This window comes from Carcharhinus amblyrhynchos, chromosome 12 (assembly GCF_965287045.1).
Source record: "Carcharhinus amblyrhynchos chromosome 12, sCarAmb.v2.hapA, whole genome shotgun sequence".
NCBI classification, from domain to species: Eukaryota; Metazoa; Chordata; class Chondrichthyes; order Carcharhiniformes; family Carcharhinidae; genus Carcharhinus; species Carcharhinus amblyrhynchos.
Window position 1 is genome coordinate 15,738,582 of NC_137335.1, and position 22,369 is coordinate 15,760,950.

At 42.3% G+C, this 22,369-nt stretch overlaps 1 protein-coding gene across 1 annotated transcript in view; it reads right to left on the reverse strand.

Moving 5' to 3' along the window:
- Window positions 1–22,369, reverse strand: part of mthfd1l (methylenetetrahydrofolate dehydrogenase (NADP+ dependent) 1 like) — a 147,579-nt gene that overhangs the window by 104,663 nt on the left and 20,547 nt on the right. Inside the window, exons 8-12 of the mRNA XM_080200111.1 lie at window positions 8,896–8,998; window positions 7,709–7,806; window positions 5,149–5,246; window positions 4,775–4,948; window positions 1,006–1,142 (exon numbers count right to left, since the gene is read on the reverse strand). Coding sequence (XP_080056237.1) covers window positions 1,006–1,142; window positions 4,775–4,948; window positions 5,149–5,246; window positions 7,709–7,806; window positions 8,896–8,998 — 610 coding nt within the window. The remainder of the gene's footprint in view (window positions 1–1,005; window positions 1,143–4,774; window positions 4,949–5,148; window positions 5,247–7,708; window positions 7,807–8,895; window positions 8,999–22,369) is intronic.

Here is a 22,369-nt window from a genome sequence, read left to right on the forward strand (position 1 = left end):
ATTTTGGTCACACACAATAAATACAGATTCCCATCTGCTCAACAATATTTACACGTCACTGAATTGGTTAGCTACATTACTGGATTAATGATTCACAGAAAATACCACAAATGGTAATTTGGATTTATTTTCTTTTAAATCTGGAAATAAAAAGATGGTAAGGACAAAAATTACCCTGACGTTATCACAACGTCCTAAAAACCCACTGGTTCACTAATGTCTTTTGGGAAAGCAACTGACTGACTTTACCCAATATGGCCTACAGGTGATACCAGCCGCCCACCATCACTGCTGACTCTTGACTGCCTTAATAACATATGTTAAACTGCTACAGTGGCTCATGAAAGTGTTCTCTCCAACACCTTGTCCTAATATAGGAAATGCAGCAGCCAATTTCAGTATAGTAAGTTCTCACAAATAGCAAAGAAATAAACAAGATCTCTTTTTGTGATGTTGTTTAAAGGATAAATATTGGCCAAAATAACAGGGAGAACGTCACTGATCCTTTTAAATAATGCATGGGATCTTTTAAGTCCATCTGAAGGGGTAAGTTGGGTTTCAGTTTAACAACTCATCAAAAAGATGGCACTTCTAACATTTCAGCATTCCTTCAGATCTGCAGAGTGTATCAATCTGGATTATGTATTCAAGTCTCTGGAATGGGGCTTTAGTCCACAACTTTCAGACTCTGAGGGTGCATAACAAACAGAAGATTTACAACTAAACCAATCTGGACAGTGCTGAGATCCTGAGCATCAATTTGATTTATTTTCAAAAGAGGAAAGAGTGCAAATGTATTGATGAACCAGTAGAACCACAATATAGTATCTACAAAAGCAATATTCTTCACATACTAAGAACCAACTGAAGAAACTGCTGCTGCACAGTTTTATTTGCATTTGATCCACTCATGCTGATCTGATGAGTGAACAATTCCGTGTTGTTTGTTCTATAAATCAGATTAATGTTTCAATGTATTAGAGAAGATGTATTTGATCTGGTTACCTTTAACACCGAATGTTGGTCCCTGAGATGGTTGTCTCACACAAGCAAAGGAATTAACACCCAGGTGGGCAGCTAGTGCTTGAACCAATCCAATTGTCACAGCACTCTTCCCCTCCCCGAAAGGAGTTGGTGTAATTCTGCAAAGAATATATTAGGGAATGGTTACAATTACATTGCAAGTTAAGAAACTATAGCATCCAAAGTCCATGTGCAAGACATCTGGTGAGGTCACTTCTGTGCTTCTTCCTAATGACTCCTCCACTTCAGTTGCAAGAGAAAACAATTAGAACATAGAACATTACAGCGCAGTACAGGCCCTTTGGCCCTCGGTGTTGCGCCAACCAGTGGAACCAATCTAATGACCCTCTAACCTAGACTATTCCAATGTTATCCATATGCCTATCCACTGACCATTTGAACGCCCTTAAAGTAGGGCAATCAAAGGTGCAGTTATGCAGCACCAATGTAACATGTTACGTGATTCTTAGTCAGAAGCAAAAAAGGGGGTGAATCCAGCAGGTTGCAACTATTAATTCCTGGAAAGAGCATTCAAACACAACAGAGACCAAGAGGGAGAAATAAACAAGAAAGCACTCCAGATACTTGATCACCAAATCTTGGTAGATGCTTCAGAGCAGTACAGAAGCAGTGTAATACATGAGGCATCTGGACTAAATAGGGAGAAACTATCCCCAGTCCTGAAAGGACCAAGAACAAATGAGTACAGATTTAAAGAAATTGGTAAAAGAAGTAAAAGCAACTTGACAGAAAACTGTTTCACACAATAAGTGACTGGGGTCTGGAATGAGCTGCCTGAGAACGTGGTGAAGACAGATTCAATCAAAGCTTTCAAAAGCGAATTATAGACTAATTTCTGAAAAGGAAGTATTTGGGGGAACAACACTAGGCAAATTTCTCATTCGGAGGCAATGAAGATATTATGGGCTGAATGTCCTTCTCCTGCTCTATAACAATCGTGCCTCAAGCCTCCACAAAGCTCCGTGATATTTGCGCTTAACTAATTCTGACCTGAGCACCCCCATTTTAATCACTCCACCATTGGTGGCTATGCCTTAAGCTCTCATGTCCCTAAACTCTGAAATTATCTCCCTAAATCTCTTTACTTCTCTCTCTGTCTTTAAGACACTCCTTAAATCCCACCTCTTATTTGGCTAGGTATCAAATTTTGTTTTTATAATGTTCCTGTGAAACACTATGGGAAGTTTTAGTAAGGCATTTCAGTAAATCTAGTTTCCAGTTAAAAACAGGTTGTTGTTGTATTTTCATATTCTATTATATAACAATGTTCCTTCAGTGTTGTGACCTTCTGTTCGCTTTAACTTGCAATGTGACTTAAACTGCAGTCAGTACACACTGTAGCTCCAGATCATTTAGAGGGGTGTGCGGTGTGCAAGTGAGCAAGCGCAGCTGCTTGCAATAAATAGAGCACTTAATAATGCTGTGGTCTGGAAACTGATGTTAAGGCAAATGACTAATGGTTATCGTTTGCTGGTTAAGAAAAGCGACAATCCATTTGACATAGCATTGATACCACAGAAACAGCCATTTGGCCCAAGTGACGCATGCTTGTGCTTATGTTCTACATGAGCTTCCTCCCACATTACTTCATTGACCTTATCAGCATTATTTCCCATTTTTTTCTCCCACATATACTTAACCTAACTTTCCTTCTATAAATTTATGCTATTTATCATGTTAGGAGCAAGTTCTACGTGTTTCCCTCCTTAGTGGATTTATTAGCGACTCTCTCACAGAAATGGACCCTAGCTTAGGAGTCACCTACATCTAATCTACATCACTCGTAGAGTCATAGAGGTTTACAGCATGGAAACAGGCCCTTTGGCCCAATTTGGATACCCTACACCTTTTTTTAAAACCCTAAGCTAATCCCAATTGCCCGCATATGAGCCAAATCCCAATCTGGCCCATATCCCTCTATACCCATCGTACCCATCTAACTATCTAAATGGTTTTTAAAAGATAAAATTGTACCTGCCTCTACTACTATCTCTGGCAGCTTGTTTCAGACACTCACCACCCTCTGTGTGAAAAAAAACTATCCCTCTGGACACTTTTGTATCTCTCCCCTCTCAGCTGAAACCTATGCCCTCTAGTTTTAAATTCCTCTACCTTTGGGAAAAGAATTGACTATCTAGCTGATCTATGCCCCTCATTATTTTATAGACCTCTATAAGATCACCTCTTAGCCTCCTATGCTCCAGAGGAAAAACTCCCAGTCTATCCAGCCTCTCCTTATAACTCAATCCATCAAGTCCCAGTAGCATTCTAGTAAATCTTTTCTGCACTCTTTCTGGTTTAATAATATCCTTTCTATCCAAAGATGTGTGGGTTAGGTTGACTGGCCATGCTAAGATTGCCCCTTAGTGTCCCAAGATGTGTAGGTTAGAGGGGTTAGCGGGTAGATAAGTAGGGATAGGGGAATAGGCCTGGGTGGAATTGTGGTTGGTGCAGACTCGATGGACCAAATGGGCTCTTTCTGCACTGTAGGATTTTTATGATACTATAATAGGATGACCAGAATTGTACACAGTATTCCAAGTGCGGCCTTACCAATGTCTTGTACAACTTCAACAAGACATTCCAATTCCTGTATTCAACGTTCTGACCGATGAAACCAAGCATGACGAATGCCTTCTTCACCACTCTGTCTACCTGTGATTCCACTTTCAAGGATCTATGAACATGTATTCCTAGATCTCTTTCTTCTGTAACTTTCCCCAACGCCCTACCATTAACTAAGTCCTGCCCTGGTTCAATCTACCAAAATGCATCATCTCGCATTTGTCTAAATTAAACTCCATCTGCCATTCGTCAGCCCACTGGCCCAATTGATCAAGGTCCTGTTGCAATTGGAGATAACTTTCTTCACTGTCCACTATGCCACCAATCTTCGTGTCATCTGCAAACTTACTAACCATGTCTCCTATGTTCTTATCCAAATCATTAATATAAATGACAAATAACAGCAGACCCAGCACTGATCCCTAAGGCACACTGCTAGTCACAGGCCTCCAGTTTGAAAAACAACTCTTTACATCCATCCTCTGGCTTCTGTCAAGAAGCCAATTTTGTATCCAATTAAATACTTCCCCCTGGATCCCAAGAAATTTAACTTTATGCAACAACCTATCAAGCGGTACCTTGTCAAAGGCCTTGCTAAAGTCCATGTAGACAATATCAACTACACTGCCCTAATCTACCTTCTTCGTTACACCTTCAAAAAACTCAATCAAATTTGTGAGGCGTGATTTTCCACTCAAGGCCATGCTGACTGTCCCTAAACAGTACTTGTGTCTTTAAATGCCTGTAGATCTTGTCTCTCAAAATACCTTCCAACAATTTACCCACCACATATGTGAGACTCACTGGCCTGTAGTTCCCAGGCTTTTCTCTGCAGCCTTTTAAACAAAGGCACAACATTTGCCACTCTCCAATCTTCAGGCACCTCACCCGTGACTATCGATGAGTCAAATATTTCAGCTAGGGGAACCGCAATTTCCTCTCCTATTCAACCTCTTCATAATTTTAAAGCCCTTTATCAGAGCCCCCTCCAGTCTTTTCATTCCCAGGAGACTAGAATCCCAGTCTCTTTAGTCTTTCCAGAGAGATTTAAGTGATAGTTTAATAGCACTACACAGGGATTCCGAAGGAAGAGTTTATAGAAGAGTTTATATACAAACAAAGGTTTAGTACCAACAAGTAATAAAATTAAATAAAATGTTCCTACCCAGCAACCAATGCGTATTTTCCATTTGGTTGTTCCTTCAGCCTGTCCAAGACAGATAATTTGACCTTTGCTTTCTTCGATCCATAAGCTTCTACTTCTGATGGATGCAAGCCAATCTCTTTGGCTAGGACATCAATCGTTTTGGGAGTCTGCGCTCTGGATATCTCTATATCACTGAAAACATTTTGAGTGAAGGATTCAGACCAGCATGTGAGTTCTGATTAAAACCCAAACATGTACATACAGTCACACAAGAAAGTACTTCCAACATGGTATCCTACTTACCCACAATAGATTAACAGTGGGAAGTGAATACAAAGTTGCAACAAACCATATAACAGGGACAAAAGGTAAAATAAGTTTTGATTGTTTACCTGGGGACAGGCGACATGAGCTGCAATTTGAGAGGCCGAAGGTTCCATTTCCTGTGCTGTTGCTGCTTTAGCCATCTGGTGCTGCTTTCGACTGTATTCTGTATCAAGATTACCAATAAATAAAATGATATTCAGGGAATAACACTGCACAAACTATGCTCGTGGTTACAGAATAAGAACAAATTCCTGCAGATGCTGGAATCTGAATCCAAAAGGGAAAATGCTGGAAAACCTCAGCAGGTCTGGCAGCATCTGTAAGGAGAGAAAAGAGCTGACATTTCAAGTTCAGATGACCAGCTCTGACAAAAGGTCATCTGGATTCGAAAGGTCAGTTCTTTTCTCTCCTTACAGCTGCTGTTGATCTGCTGAGATTTTCCAGTATTCCTCTTTTGGTCTCATGGTTACAGTAATTATCTTTTAAATCTTTTAGCATCCCATTTATGAAAAGGTTTTAGGGGTCCGTTCTTTTGCAATGATATTTAGTACAGGGCATTTTACAACAACAATAACATACATAATATAGTATCTCTAGTAAAAGTGTTGCCACTGTGTTACACAAGCATTATCATACAAATTTGACACAGAGCCACAAATAAATGTTTGGCCAGATGACCTAAAACTAGTCATGCATGTAGAATTTAAGGACTGACAAAGTTTGGAGAGGTTTAGGGAAGAAATTTCAGAGCTTAGGGTGCTGGCAGCTGGTGCTTGGCACCCAATAATGAAGTTGTTAAAATTAAGACTGCTAGCAGGCCAGAATTGGAAGTGCACAGAGATCTCAGAAGTTTGTAATGCTGAGGAAATAACAAGAATTGAAGCATTACTACACCAGAAGACAATGCAGATCAGGCTTACTGTGGAGGGAAAGCAATTGGTTAAGCTACTTATGCACTTATCTTCCACACAGAGAGCGGAAGTGGTCTGTGTGCTATGACCATCTGTTCCAGGCAACCCTGTTATATTAGCCTTTGCTGACAAAAGACGATAAGGCATCTCTTTTCATAACAGACATAGAATTAGTCATATGTAGCTCAAGAGGCACCACTCAGCCAACTTGGAGCAAAGCAAGGAGGAAGAACTCCTTGAGATATTATAGCTGATACAAGGATTCAACCAGCACCACAGGCATCATTCTGCATCAAGGGTCAGTTTGATGCAAACCGTATAACGGTACTGCATTGAATGTGGAGCACTTTGGATTGGTCTAAGATAGGGGTGATATATAAAACAAAGTTCTCTCTTTACATATTCTTGGCCAGTTTTGATCTCCATACTTAAGGAAGGATATTACTTGCATCGGACTAGACTGCTTCTTGGAATGAAAGATTGTTCCTCATGAAAGGCTGCGTAAATTGGGCCTAAACTCACTGGAGTTCAGAAGAATGTTATCTTCTAGAAAAATGCATGATTAGTTAGGAATGCCTGGCTGAAGAATCTAGAACATGGGTTGATTCATTTAGGATTGACGTGCAATTTTTTTCCCCTCAAAGGGCTGTAAGCTTCTGGAATTCTTTACCTCAGAGGGTATATCCATCACTGAATATATTGAAGGCTGAGAAAAACAGATTTTTGGTCACTCAAAGAAATCAAAGGATAAAGGGAGCAGGCAGGAAAGTAGAGTTGAAGCAGAAGATCAGCTATGATTGTATTAGATCAGATGCATCACAAAGTGCAGGGGTATAACCCCAATCATCTCCTGTTGGAAGGTCGTCTGAACTCTAACTTTGTTTTAGTCACAAGTATTCCAGCTCCAAATTGACTTGATCTTAAGAGCAAAAAAAGTTAAACATGAAGCTGATGTTGTAGATAGCCTGTATGATTGGTGTTACATTAGGACTCAATTAAACACCCTCACTACACATCTTGCTTTGGGGGACATCAATTGAATTTAGTTTCTCTCAGCTGATGGAGTTAAGATGACAGGATCTCAAAAAAAAAAGAGAACGGGCAACCTAATTCTCATAATTACCTTGGAGCAGAAGATCCATGATCCTGTTCCAGCATTCAGTTAGATCACGGTTGATTTATATATTCTATTCACCCGCTCTGAATCCATAACCTAACAAAAATTTATCTGTCCCACCAAAGGAAATAGCTTCTCTCCATTTCTCCAACAATTCCTTTAATCATTTTACCCACTTTATATTAATCATCTCCTTAATCTTCCATACTGAAGGGAATACAAACAAAATTGATGCAACACTTGTATTTAACACTTTTAGTTCCAACGTCATTCTGGTAAATCGACACTGCACCCACTGAGACCAATATATCCTTCCTGAATTGCTGAACTAAACAACCAGGATTGCAGTTTTAAATATCAAATATGTTAAATAGTGTGAATAATTGTGATTCAAAAAGAATCCATAGAAATAGTTTCCCCTTCTACAGCTAGTTATTTCAGACACTGGTACTTAGTGATAGTCATTTAGCAAATACGTGCATCACAGCAATGGAGAAAAATCTTTACTCTCACTCCTCCAACGTCCGAATTTATAAGACAGAAAACTGGAGGCAAAGGTTCCCTGACCAGGTATTATGGATCTGAAATTTGTCCAACCTTGATCTGCATTGCTGCTGTCAGGAGTCCAATTCCATCATGCGGGGACCTAGGTTCATCTTGCTGGAAAGCCTGGCACTTGAAACTTGAACTTAAATCTGCAGTAGGGTTGAAACAAAACAGATGTCAATTATGTATTCAAAATTTTCTTCTTAAAATCCTGTAATGATCTATGAACCAGAATCAAATCTAACCTAACCAAGAGCACTTGGGGGAACTGGCCTCTCAAAAGAACTGTTTTTTTTCTCACCTAAAGTGATTGTTTTGTCAGTGGTCAGTTTATAAGCATTATAGGAAGAAATGAGATTCAGGGACTTGCTTTCAAATTGCCTCTGCACATCTACCTTACTTGATAATACAGAACTTGAGAAATCCATAAAAAGAGACATGACAAGATGAAAAAGCTTTGGTAACGTATGTTACTACAGTTTTTTTTAATCTTGCACTCATAGGGACAGATTTGTAAGAATACCAATTCTAAAGAGAATAACAACTTTTACTGCACGAGGAATGCCGATTGGCTGGCAAATGGATTGTGATTGGTAAAGGCATTGCCATGGGGAATGTCCCATGTACTAGTTAACTGCCAAGTTTTTGTTCAGTTCAAAAAGAGCAATGCATGGGCATGACCACATTCTTTGCATACAGTGAGCTGCACTAAGATCCCAGCTGATATTTTAAGTTGGTGTCAGATGTAATTTTTGTCAGCACAGTCAGATTGCTTACCAAGTACTGTCCAACCACAGAATTACAGATAACGTTGGACAAAATGTTCTAAGCTTTGCAAGCAAGGGCTGGTTGGGTAGGGTCAGTACTTTGCTGTTGAAAATGGCCAGGGGCATGCTGTTTAATATGATCCACAATCAATGGGACACAAGGCCTACATAACTGGGATCATATCTGCCCTATTCTTTCAGCAATACCAAAGGTAGCTCTCTAATTTCTTGCATTTTATTTGGATTAAGAACAACTTTATCTGCTTTTGCAAACAGCACTGTGAGATACAAAGTCAGCCATAGGTCACTGGTAACACCCACAGATCTAACGTGGTTTGGGCAGTCCTGAGGAGATGTAAAATGCTATGTAAATGCAAGTTTTTCTTTATCGAGCCACGTTCAATCAATTCCTTAACTTGCAACCTAATTTAAAGCTGTGGTTAAATCAGCCAATCCAAACTGCCTCTTTACCTGATAAATTGCAGGCAATTATAGTTTTGTCAGCATTTATCCAGTCTTCTTCCAGTCCCTCTGGTGCAGGACTGGTCACCACTATCACATCATTCTTGTTGAGCTATCACAAAATTAAAAATAAAACACTGCAATCATTTTTAGAAAGAACATGATATTATTATATGACATACATGGTATATCCATTTATTTGAAATGGCTCAAAACGGATAGAGGCAAAGAGCTGACCAAAGGCACTGGAATGGACAGCCCCTGTCAGACTGGATTACACTAGCTCCAGATTAACTGGGAACAAGCTGGAGTGAAGGAGGGCAATTGGGGATCCTCCAGAGGGTTGGACAGTAGGGGGTACCCCTTTGCATTGGCACCCTGCCAGTGCCAGCCTGTGTCTGACCAAGAGGCAAAATGCCAATGCCCAGAGGACCCGTTGGCTCTGCATACTGGACATTTGGGACAGGGCCTAGGGGGGCAATGGGGGTCCTGCTTTGACTCTGCAGCCAGGATTGCTGGGGGAAGGAGGGAGGCAAGTAATCAGGGCAGATCAGTGGTGGGGGGAGGAGGGGGGGGGGAAGAATGCTGAGCTTGCCAGCAACCGGGAGGGCAGCAGTGCGGCCACTGTGAATGCGCCAATCTCAGCACTGACAGATCGGCGCGTGCACAGTAGCTCGCTGATTTCAGCCTTTCCAGCAAGAGTACGTCCCGTCACCTGTAATTTAATGATGTTCACGCTGGTGGACTCTGCAGTGCACAGTGTGTGGGAGATTCTTCCCTGAATTCCCACTGAAAACAACAGCATGAATTATTCCAGTTTTCACGCTAATTTGACACAGAACATTTTTGGGAGAATTCAACCCCTGAAGTGGAAGAGCAAGGACTGGGATAAGTTCAATAGCCTCCTCCTGCGTTATAACTCAAAGTATTCTATGAGAAGAATAGCCATAAGTGACACCATTTAAACAAAGCAGAACAGTGTTGCTCTTACATTACTAGCCTACTCTAAATAGAATGAAAATTACAGAATATGATTTCTGCCATGCTTCCAAAGGCAAAGGAAGTGCAGTACACAAACAGCCAGGAATTAAATGGATCCAAGGAACAGTGCAAAGGGAGTGCAGTATTGTTCGAGGGCAAGGCCTTGAACTAGGTCTCATTTGCCTATTCCAGGGTTGAGGGGAGTGATATTCAAGGTCCCACAGCCTAATCAAAGGTCGACAGTTATGCGTATTTTAGTCACACACAAGTTACTGCAGTCAAATGTTATGCTTACCATAGAGGCCAATGACTTTAAAAAATATATTTCAAATTAGTGACTGAAAGGATCACACAAAATTTCAAATCTGAAAGCTTTTACTGTGACAAGCCAAACACAACATTGCCTAAGCCAGAGTTGTCCAACCTTTTTGTTTGGGGAGGCCATATTTGCACATTTTTCCTCACTCAAGGGGCTGATGAGCAATTTTGGAAAGGTATGGTTCAGCACAATAAGCTGAATTTCAAAAAAGTCGAGGTTTTAAGGAAAGAAATAATTGCTGACCAAATGTAAAGCAATGTCACAGCAATAAATGACTGAGTTAAAAAAGAGTAAAGGAACTGAGACACGACAGATCAGCCATGATCCTATTGAATGGCGGGGCAGGCTCGAGGGGCTAGGTGGCCTACTCCTGCTCCTATTTCTTATGTTCTTATGAAAATGACCAGAATGTTCGAGGGTCAGTGTACGTGGGATGGAGTGAGCGCATGTGTGTGTTGGTGTGTGGTGGTGAAAGTGAGTGAGAAAACAGACAGGTGCAAGACAGCCTCGCTCTCACCCCATCACATGTGAGAACACCATCCACAGGTACACAATACATACTCTTGTGACTCAACCAACATTGTCTACCCGATATGCTGCAGGAAAGGACGTCCCCGAGGCATGGTACATTGGCGAGACCATGCAGATGCTATGACAATGGACACTGCTCGACAATCACCAGTTAGGAGTGTTCCCTTCCTGTCAGGAAACACTTCAGCAGTCAAGGGCATTCAGCCTCTGATCTTCCAGTAAGCATTCTCCAAGGTGGCCAACATGACACATGACAACGCAGAATCACTGAGCAGAAACTGACAGCCAAGTTCTGCACATGAGGACGGCCTCAACCAGGATCTTGGGTTCATGTCACACTTTCTGTAACCCCTATGACTTGCCTGGGCTTGCAAAATCTCATTAAGTGTGCTGGCTGCAGACAATTCACACCTTTTTAACCTGTGCTTAACCCTCTCTCCACTCCCATTGTCTGCACCTGTAAAGACTTGATTACCCGTTGAGACTCGCATTCCAACCATTATCACATAATTGAGTTTGTCTACGTATGCCCTGCATTCACCTGATGAAGGAGTAATGCTCCAAAAGCTCCTGCTACCAAATAAACCTGTTGGATTTTAACCTGGTGTTATGAGACTACTTACTGTGTCAACCCCAGTCCAACGCCAGCAACTCCACATCACACTAGTCTTCAGCACACCGTTCACTGCTCCACCAGAAATTGTTTCTCTCCTTCATTTGCTGCTGATACGCTCACTGATCAAACTATCAGCAGCATGCACGGAAGAAACATCCTCTGTCTGGGAGAGCAACATACACTCTGAACTACAGACAAGAACTCCCATTTAGATTTGAGCACAATTGAAAATCTCCCACTATTATACTTTACACTGCCCCTTGAGTGGGCATTTTATTCGTCAGGAACCAGTTCCAATTTACTCTCATCCCCCTAGGGGTAGTTTCATTTTTCTTTTCCCAGCCAAGTAACTTCTAATCCCAATCACTTCCATGTGAGGGTTACTCTTCCCAAGATAGACATTTGGTTTATTGTTACACGTATTAGTTTACAATGAAAAATATTGTTTCTTGCATGCTATACAGACAAAGCACACTGTTCATAGAGAAGGAAATGAGAGAGTGCAGAATGCATTGTTACAGTCATAGCTAGAGGGTGGAGAAAGAGCAACTTGGTGCGAGGTAGGTCCATTCAAAAATCTGATGGAAAAAGCTGCTCTCGAGTCAGTTGGTACATGACCTCAGACTTTTGCATCTTTTTCCTGACGGAAGGAGGTGGAAGAGAGAATGTCCAGAGTGGGCAGGATCCTTAATTATGCTGGCTGCTTTTCCAAGACAACGGGAAGTGAAGGCAGAGTCAGAGTTCTATGAGGATGTGTCTAGGGCGGTGGATAGAGGAGAGCCGGTGGATGTGGTCTTTCTGGATTTTCAGAAGGCGTTTGACAAGGTACCTCACAAGAGGTTATTGCAGAAGGTAAGGGGACAAGGAGTTGGGGGTAGGGTGTTAGCGTGGATAGAGGATTGGTTGTCAAATAGGAGGCAGAGAGTGGGGGTCAATGGGTGCTATTCGGATTGGCGGATGGTGACTAGTGGAGTGCCTCAGGGGTCAGTGCTGGGGCCTCAGCTATTTACCATTTATATAGATGATCTGGAGGAGGGAACCGAGTGTAGGGTGTCGAAATTTGCTGATGACACCAAGATTGGAGGAAAGGCAAATTGTGCGGAGGGTGTGGAGAGTCTACAGAAGGATCTAGATAGGCTGGGCGAATGGGCCAGGAAATGGCAAACGGAATTTAATGTTGGCAAGTGCGAGGTGGTCCAGTTTGGTAGGAATAATGGTAGGAAGGATTATCACTTACGTGGTGAAAAACTGCAGCAGGCGACGGCGCAGAGGGACCTCGGGGTCCTTGTGCACGAGTCGCAAAAACCCAGCTTGCAGGTGCAGCAGGTGATCAGGAAGGCGAATGGGATGCTGGCCTTCATAGCGAGGGAGATTGAATATAAAAGTAGGGAGGTCTTGCTGCGGCTGTATAGGGCATTGGTGAGGTCGCAGCTGGAGTACTGTGTGCAGTTTTGGGCGCTGTACTTACACAAGGATATTTTGGCCTTGGAGGGAGTGCAGAGGAAGTTTACTAGGCTGATGCCGGAGTTGAGGGGGTTGAGCTATGAGGAGAGGCTGAATAAACTAGACTTGTACTCATTAGAGTTTAGAAGAATGAGGGGAGATCTCATTGAGACATATAAGATGATGAATGGGATGGATAGGATAGAGGTGGAGAGACTCTTCCCGCTCAGAAAGGATAATAGGACTAGGGGACACAGCCTCAAGATAAAGTGGGGGGCGGTTTAGAACGGAGTTGAGGACGAACTTCTTCACTCAAAGGGTGGTGAATCTCTGGAATTCTCTGCCCGTTGAAGTGGTGGAGGCTACCTCGCTAAATATTTTTAAGACGCGGGTTGATGGGTTTTTGATAAGAGAGGGGATTAAGGGTTATGGGGAGAGGGCGGGAATGTGGAACTGAGCCACGACAGATCAACCATGATCTTATTGAATGGCGGGGCAGGCTCGAAGGGCTAGATGGCCTACTCCTGCTCCTACTTCTTATGTTCAATGGATGGAAGGCTGGTTTGGTGATGGATTGGGCTACATTCACATCCTTTTGCAGTTTCTTGAGATCTTGGGCAGAACAGGAGCTATACCAAGCTGTGATATAACCAGTAAGAATGCTTTCTATGGTGCATCCATAAATTATGGAGAGAGTCGTAGCTGACATGCTAAATTTCCTTTGTCTTCGGAGAAAGTAGAGGCATTGGTGGGCTTTCTTAACTATAGCATCGGCCTGGGATGACCAGGACTGGTTGTGGTGATCTGGACACACAAACTTAAAGCTCTCGATCATTTCTACTTCATCCCCATTGTTGGCAAGATCTCCACTACGTTTCCTGAAGTCGATGACAATCTCCTTTTGTTTTGTTAACATTGAGGGAGAGATTGTCGTTGCACCAGTTGACCAGGTTCTCTATCTCTTTCCTGTACTCAGTCTTGTCATTTTTGGAGATCAATACATTGTTTGTCATTACAGTGGTATCATCAGCAAACTTGAAATTTGAGTCGGAGGGTAATTTGGCCACACGGTCATTAGGTGTATAAGAGTATAGCAGGGAGCTGAGGACACAGCCTGGTGGGGCACCAGTGTAGAGGATGATAATGGAGGTGGCGTTGTTGCCTATCCTTACTGATTGTAGTCTGTGGGTTAGGAAGTTCAGGATCCAGTCACAGAGGGAGGAGCCGAGGCCCAGGCCATGGAGTTTGGAGATGAGTTTTATAGAAATAATGGCACTGAAGGTTGAGTGTAGTCAATAAATGACATATCCAGGTGCTCCAAGATTGAGTGCAGGACTAGGGACTAGGACTGTTGCAGCAGTAGGTGAACTGTAGTGGATCCAGGTAGTCTGGGAGGCAGGAATTGATTTGTGCCATGACTAACCTTTTGAAGCGCTTCATAATGATGGATGTCAGAGCTACCAGATGATAATCATTAAAGAACACTGCTTGGCTTTTCTTTGCTTTCGGGATGATGGTCATCTTCATTTCGCAGATAGGGATCTCAGATTGTTCTAAAAAGAGGTTGAAGATGTCTGCAAATACCCCCCACTAGCTAATCCACGCAGAATCGGAGTGCTCGTCCGGGTACCCCATCCGGGCCAGTCGCTTTTTGTGGGTTGACATTTGAGAAAGCTGCTTCCGGTTGGAGGGCATGTTCTTACTGACTTCTTGCTCAAAATGGGCATAGAATGCACTGAGGTCATCAGGGAGGAGTGCTGGCGGTTTTACATGCATTCATCTTGTTGCCTGTTATGTCTTGCAGACCTTGCCATAGTCGATGGGAGTCCATCCATGTGGCTAGCTTGAGACTAGCTTGGTCCTATATTGCCTTTTGGCATATTTGATGGATCTCCTTAATTCATATCTGGTTTTCTTGTATAGGTCAGGGTCACCTGATTTGAACGCTTCAGATCTACACTTCAGGAAGCAGTGGATATCCCTGTTCATCCATGGTTTCTGGTTGGGAAAGATGCCGATTTGTTTCTTTGGCACACAGTCTTCTTCACACTTACTAATGAAATCAGTTACTGTAGTGGCATGCTCGTTCAAGATGAATCTCCAGTTTCCTTTAAATCCTCAAACTCCATCTCTTCAATCGAAATATGAGCTCCCACCAGCATTTCACATGGTGACCAGAGAAAGCACTTTCACTGCTTCAGGTGCAAGACTGTTTCTCTGATGCCTACACATGGACTTGTCTGTGAAGTTCAGTGATATCTTAAAAAATCTGCAATCCTATATCACAATGGCTTTCAATTGACTTTTATTCAAAACTTATTTGTAAGAATAACAATGCATGTAAGCAACATGTTTTGAAATGTGCATGGGGGTACAACATAGATACATGCCTTCTTTCTCCTTCACAGAAATAACATGAGACTGAATTCATATTCACTTTAATGCCTTGGGGGGAAATAATCAGCAAACAAGGATAACGCACGCTCAAGAGAGACTCTTGGCCTCATAACTTTTACCCTACAAAGATGAGGCAATAATAGCTTGCTTCATTCTCTTTCCCAGATGTAATTCTGTTGAAGCCTACATTATAAATTACTAGCAGATGGTGGTCTTGTTACCATAAACTCTCAACCAGAAACACTACAATGTGATGACAGACTGGAAGAGTAAGAAAAATAGAGAATAAAACTTCTCAGAGCCAACTCCCAACATCAGATTCTTTTCTCTTGAATCATTAACACCTGAGGGAAACCATTTATTTTTATTCATTCACAGGATGTGAGCACCTTTGGCAAGCATGAAATTTATTTCCCATCCCTTGATGCTCTCAAAGTGCTTGTGGTGCTTCGCTTTCTTGCGACCATGTAGTTAAAAAGACGTTCTCTCAATGCTGTCAACAAGATGTACCTCCCCAAAATCACAACCTGTGAACATTACACCATCTCTTTATTGAGGCATAGATGGCAGCACAGGAATTGGACAATTTCATACTCCGCAATTATTTTAATCCCTTGACTAATTAATAGGTGGGGTATTTTTGTGGAATACTGGCTGTTCTCCAAGTTCAGTTGCTCACAACCCTGCTGCTGGCCTGAAGCTTTGCTATAAAGAACTGGATTATCTTGACATGTCAATGATCCGTGAGAGTTGGGAAGAGCGGGAGGAGGAAGAGGGGAATTGGGTCTGGTGTTTTGGGGGATCTGGGTCTAGTTTATATGTTGAGATTTGCTTAAGATTTTATGGATCCAGAGGTTGGAGTGTTGCGTTTGGGATGACTTGTTTTCAAATTTGCAGTTCAATGCACTGACTGGGCAGCACATTTAAATTAAAACAAGTCAAGGTCGGACATAAGAGCAGAATGATGTGTTGAAGTGGCAAGCTTCAAAGCAGCACTTCACAAGCACCTTTAATCTGGTCTATTGCACTCAATGCAGTCTATTCTACATTGGAGAAACCAAGCAGAGAGTTGGTGACTGCTTTGCCAGAACACCTTCAATCCATCCACAAACAGGACCCAGGCCTTCCTGTCGCTTACCATTACAACACACCATCCTCCTCTCATGTCCATCCTGGGCCTGTTGCAATGTTTTAGAGAAGCCTAATGCAAACTGGTGGAATAGCACCTGATCTTCCAATTAGGCACTTTACAGACTTCTGGATTTAATATTGAGTTCAACAATTTCTGAGCAGGAACCATCTCCTGCATCTTTATTTCTTCCATCGTTCATTTTTTTATTTTTTTTAAAAAATCTGAGTTTTCAACTCCAGTCTCCCCTACCCTACCAGGCCCATCTGTTACATGCCTCAGGTTGTCCTGAGACGCTCTGTTTATCTTTGTTCTGCCATTTATACATTTGGATTTCTTAACGGCCGCTATCAATACTCTTTTGAGTCATGATCACCACCACATTCCGTGTCTTTTTGTACATACATACACATGCCCGCACACTCACGTACTCTTATGCGCATGGGCGCATGCCTCATCAGTATGATATAAATCACATCCTACTTTCTATTGTCTTCAGCTCTGACAAAGGTTCAATCAGACTCGAATTGTTAGCTCTGTTCTCTCCGCAGATGCCATCAAACGTGAAATTTTCCGGCATTTTCTGATTTTGTTTCAGATGCCAGCATCCAGTTATTTGCTTTTACTATTAAATCCCTACTTTATCACTCCAGAGTAAAGGATCATTTGCTTTTAACATAAAAACGTAATAATTTTATAAAATTCAAAGTTTTAAAATTGAAAAGTCCAAACTGTAACACGTAGTGGAGAATGTATTTCTCATTATCAGTCTAGATCCCCAGTCTCTCTCGATTGAAAGTACACCGAAAAATAGGATCCAAAATCAAAATGAAGCAGGGGGATGGAGAAAGAGAACGACACCCTGGCCAAAAAAAAATTCTCCACACCTTTTCAAGTTTTCATACACATTATGTAAATTGTCTTGCTGTAGTTTCAATATATGTACTTGCTCTCAAAAACAGTTTGCATTCATAACATACCTTAACATATGCATCAAAACTTTATTCTCTCTGCTATTTTAAAAATGGAATTCGCATTGAACTGAAACAATTGGTCACTACACTTCATGTGGGCTCCGTAGTACCACCACAGACCGAGTAATAAGAGTCTACCTTTCAGGTCACCTGAATGGTGTAATCTGCTACTTTTTCAGCAGGGCCTGTGTCGCTAATCAACCACTCGTCCAGCTGACCTGGAGCAGCAAACAGCCTGGGTGCCTGTGAGTGACCAACAACGTATGCATTGTACGAGTTCCCAGATGCTTTGCACACACCTGCAGAATCTGGATCCTGTGGTCATATACAAACTGAACATTCAGAATGAAAATCCTTTCTGAGCACAAAGGCATCAGGCTAGCCAATTAGCACCTTAATGGCCACATGGGTGCAAACAATAGTCTCTGGGATGTGGAAGAATGCTGAAAATTTTCTCACCTGCTCAGCCTGGCTGACCTGGTCCATCCTGAAAATAAATGAACCTACTCACTAGCCTGAAAAGGGCATCAGTGACCAGCTTGACACAGCAATGTGCAGCTGACTGGGGGACTCCACGCAGATCACCAACAGTGCCCTGGAGGATCCAAAGGCAAAAAGGTTTAGTGCCATCTCGACCTTCAGAGCTTTGGGCATTGGGTGTCCTCTCACACGACTGAAGCCTATCTTCGGCCAATTCATCTGGCAGGTGGTGGTCACAGCTTCCCCTTGAAAGCCAGCTGTGGCACTGGACGTCTGACATGTCAAGGTAATTTGATTGCTGTCTGTACAACATGGCAGCAGTGTAGTGGTGTCTTCTGCAGGGGCAGTTTCCTTGCCTCCCTGCTGGCCCTGATCATCTTGTGCCTTCACCTCTGCCCAAAGGGGTTTGCTTGGGGTCATCAGGAGGTGGTGCGCTCTGTCGTGTTGACAATACCCATCAGCAGGCTGGATAATGGGACTCATCCACGCACAGAAGGGTGACACAGAGACTGAAATTATCAGTACCAGAGGACAAATGTCATTTGAGCACCAAGCTCTGATTTTCCCAACATAGTGTGATTTCAGAACATCAATTCACGTCACCCTTACAAAAGTCTAACTCATAGAACAGAGAATATTACAGCACAGTACAGGCCCTTCGGCCCTCGATGTTGTGCCGAGCTATGTCCAATGCCAAGATCAAGCTATCCCCTCCCTATAATTCTGGAGTGCTCCATGTGCCTATCCAATAACCACCTGAAAGTTCCTAAAGTGTCTGACTCCACCAATACAGCAGGCAGTCTATTCCACACCCCAACCACTCTCTGGCTGAAGAATCTACCTCAGACATCCCTCCTATATCTCCCACCATGAACCTTATAGTTATGCCCCCTAGTAACAGCTACATCTACCCGAGGAAATAGTCTCTGCACATTCATTCTATCAATCCCTCTCATCATCTTATAGACCTCTATTAAGTCGCCTCTCATCCTCCTCTGCTCCAAAGAGAAAAGCCCCAGCTCCCTCAACCTTTCCTCATAAGGCCTACCCTCCAAACCTCCTCTGCACTCTCTCCAATGCTTCCACATCCTTCTTGTAATGAGGTGACCAGAACTGAACACAATATTCCAAATGTGGTCTCACCAGCGTCCAGTATGGTTGCAGCATAACCCCACAGCTCTTAAAATCAAACCCTCTGTTAATAAACACTAACATACTATAAGCCTTCTTCACGGCTCTATCCACTTGAGTGGCAATCTTCAGAGATCTGTGAATATGAAACCCAAGATCTCTGTTCCTCCACATTCCTTAGAACCCTGCCGTTGACCCTGTAATCCACATTCAAGTTTGTCCCACCAAAATGAATCACCTCACAGAAACTCCTCAGCCAGCATCTGCAGCAGGGCCCTTTTATTGCACCCTTGTAGGCAAAAACAATTAAATTTAATTGGTCTGCCTGTGGCGAGTTTAAAATTGCACAGACAACATGAAATCATGGTTAGTTGGGATTTTAATCTGCTTAAATACCTCAGTTATTTTCAGTGATCACAGGAGTGGATTGGCAAGTGTGCAATGATATTGGGATGTGTGCTCAACATCATCACATGCAATTTAATGGTCTTCTGAGTTAGACATGGGCCCGCATGGCCATCATGAAATTCTAGCCCTGGTATCCCTCAAAGGATCTATCCTTGGTCTTCTTTTATTTCTCAAATGATGGGTTCCCATTAACAGCCTCAACAATATAGTGTCACGTTTTCAAATGTCTACTGATGACACCCAATACTACCGCACTACCACATCTTAACTGTTTTGAAATGACCAGATTACTTCTTTAAAACTATAAATTTTACTTTATTGGTGTGATAAGTAGGCTTACATTAACACTGCTATGAAGTAACTGTGAAAATCCCCTCATCACCCCACTCTCTGGTGCCTGTTTGGGTACACATTGGCATGGCCAATCCACCTAACCTGAACATCTTTTGGGCTGTAAGAGGAAACTGGAGTACCTGAAGGAAACCCTTGCAGACACGGGAAGAAAGCGCAAACTCCACACAGTGACCCAAGCCAGGAATCGAACCTGGGTCCCTGGCACTATAAGACAGCAGTGCTAACCATTGTGCCACCATGCCTCTCTCAACAAGAATGAGCAGAAATGGCCTCGATTGGACCAAAGCGTTGATCTCCAACAACAGATTCATGCCAAGTTTAAGGCTGCCTATTTCCACCCACATAGCAAAACTGACTTCCCACTCCACCTCAGATCACCTGTTTCTAAAGCCTTCATTCATGCCTTTGCATTTGTCTCTCTTGACATTCTCCTGTCCATTAAAATGTCCCTACCCTAATTCATACAAGTCCCATTCATCTATTACATCTGCACCTGCTGACCTACACTGGATCATGGCTTAGCAATAACATGACATTAATACCCCCCACCTTCCCCCAATCCTGCCAGCGCTGCTCCCTAACTCTAGTCTCCTCCAGCCATCCAAGGTATCTACACTCCCCCAAATCTGGCCTCTTTGAGCATATCTGACTGCAAGCGCTCTGCTATTAGCAGATGTGCCTTAAGCTTCCCAGCCAAAATTCCCTCCTTAAGCCTCTCAGCTTCTCTCACTTCCTTTGAGCAGCTCCTTAAAATCAATCTATTTGACCAAGCTTTTCGCCAACTGCTTTTTTGCCTGGCTTTGCTCAGAGTCAAATTTTGCTTTATAAATGCTCCTGAAGTGTTTTTTAACGTTAAAAGCATCACAGAAATTCAAATTGCAGTTGTTGACACTACAGTTCTGTCTTTCAGATGAGACTTCAAACCCAGGTTTATTTGGCCTCTCAAACAGACATAAAAGAGCCCACACCACTACCTGAAGTGCAGAGAGTTCTCCCTGGTGTCTTAACCAATATTTCTCCTTTACCAACATCTGAAGTGGCAATTATTCATTGCTGTTTGTGGGACCTTACTTACCTTTGCAAATTAGCAGCTGCACTTACTACATTCCAACAGTGTTCTACCTTCAAAATGTCTTTCATTGTTTGTGAAGTGCTTTGTGACATCCTAAGCATTGAAAGGTTTAACTGTCGGTTCTTTGTTTCCTTTTGAACTCATTCCCAGAGAGGAATTACTACAATTGATTATTAACTTGAACTGTATCCATCCAAAAAAAAACACTCCCATACTGAACATTTTAAAATCTAAAGAAACCAACAGGTTAAAGATCGCAGAAGTTCAAACAGGAGAATGCGCGCAAGTGCCTCCAGGATGCAAAACGCTCTGGTGTATGTGAACTTATAACTGGTAACTTCCACTTGTATGAAATCTTTGAAATAACAAAATGAGCAAAGCCAGTTAAAGCTGGAGAAACAGGCACTAATCAAAGAAAGATGGAACATGCATTTATATAGCACATTTTTGACCTCATAACATCAAAGTGCTTTATAGTGAACAAAATGCTTTTGAAACATAATCAGCCATTGCTAGAATGTAGGAAATGCAATGGACAATTTGCACACAACAAGATCCTATACTCTGAAAAGGTTAAAAGATTAAAATTTCATTTAACTTCTGGGTAACTATTGTAAAGACCTAGACCAAGACCACACGAGACACCCCACATTCCCCAAACCCTTAGGGCCAACCCCCCTTTCTCCCTCACGTACTTCTCCTTCAATATGGCTATGCTATTCAGCTCACCTAATCCATGTGTTAAACTATTCTCTGGGTAGAGATTCTCTCAAATTATTTACTAGATTTAGAAATTACTCTCATATAGATCAATTCTAGTTTTGGATTGTCCACAAAAATGGAAATAACTTCTCTATACCTAACCTTTTAAACCCCTTTAAAATTCCTCTGTCAGGACACTTTTTGCCTTTCTCAAAGAAAGAAGCTCCAGCCCGTTCAGCCTTTCCTGATGGTTAAAATTACTCAGTTCTGGTATCATACTTGTAAATAATCTTGCACTCTCTCAAGCGCTTCTGTAACTGTTCTGGTTTTCATATTATGTTAACAAAACAGAGTCTGATATAACTAAGATTGTACACAAATTTAACATAACATCTCTGCTTTTTTCCTCTAGAAATGAATCCCACACCTTTGCTTACAGCTTTTATGCAATCCTTTCTCTCTCCCTTAATTCCCACAGACCCAAACATGACTATGCTCAAGAGTTCTTAGGAATCACAGCCTGATAGCTCATATGAAGCAGGGAACTTACACAGTAATGCAATCACAGAGAGCAGGGTTACGATAAACCACAGCCTGGCCTGAGGGGGAACAAAAACAAGAATCACACAAAGTTCTCCTCTCTTGCGACCTTCTGGCAGTGTATGTCTTCTCAAATTCCATGCAAGACACAACATGCTACAACAATATACCAGCATGCCGTGTTTGATGAAATCATAACAGCACAATCAAAGGGCAATGTGTACCTGTCCTCACAAACACTATTACTCAATAGGACCAGAGCCAATCTGTCCACTGCCTGTCACAATGCAAATGAATAATAGGCAATTGCAATTCTTCACCCAAGACAGCAAAACAAGTGGCCACTCAGGCTCCTTTCAGGTTAGTTCAATGCAGTAACTAAGAAATAACCTTTCACCATTTGTTC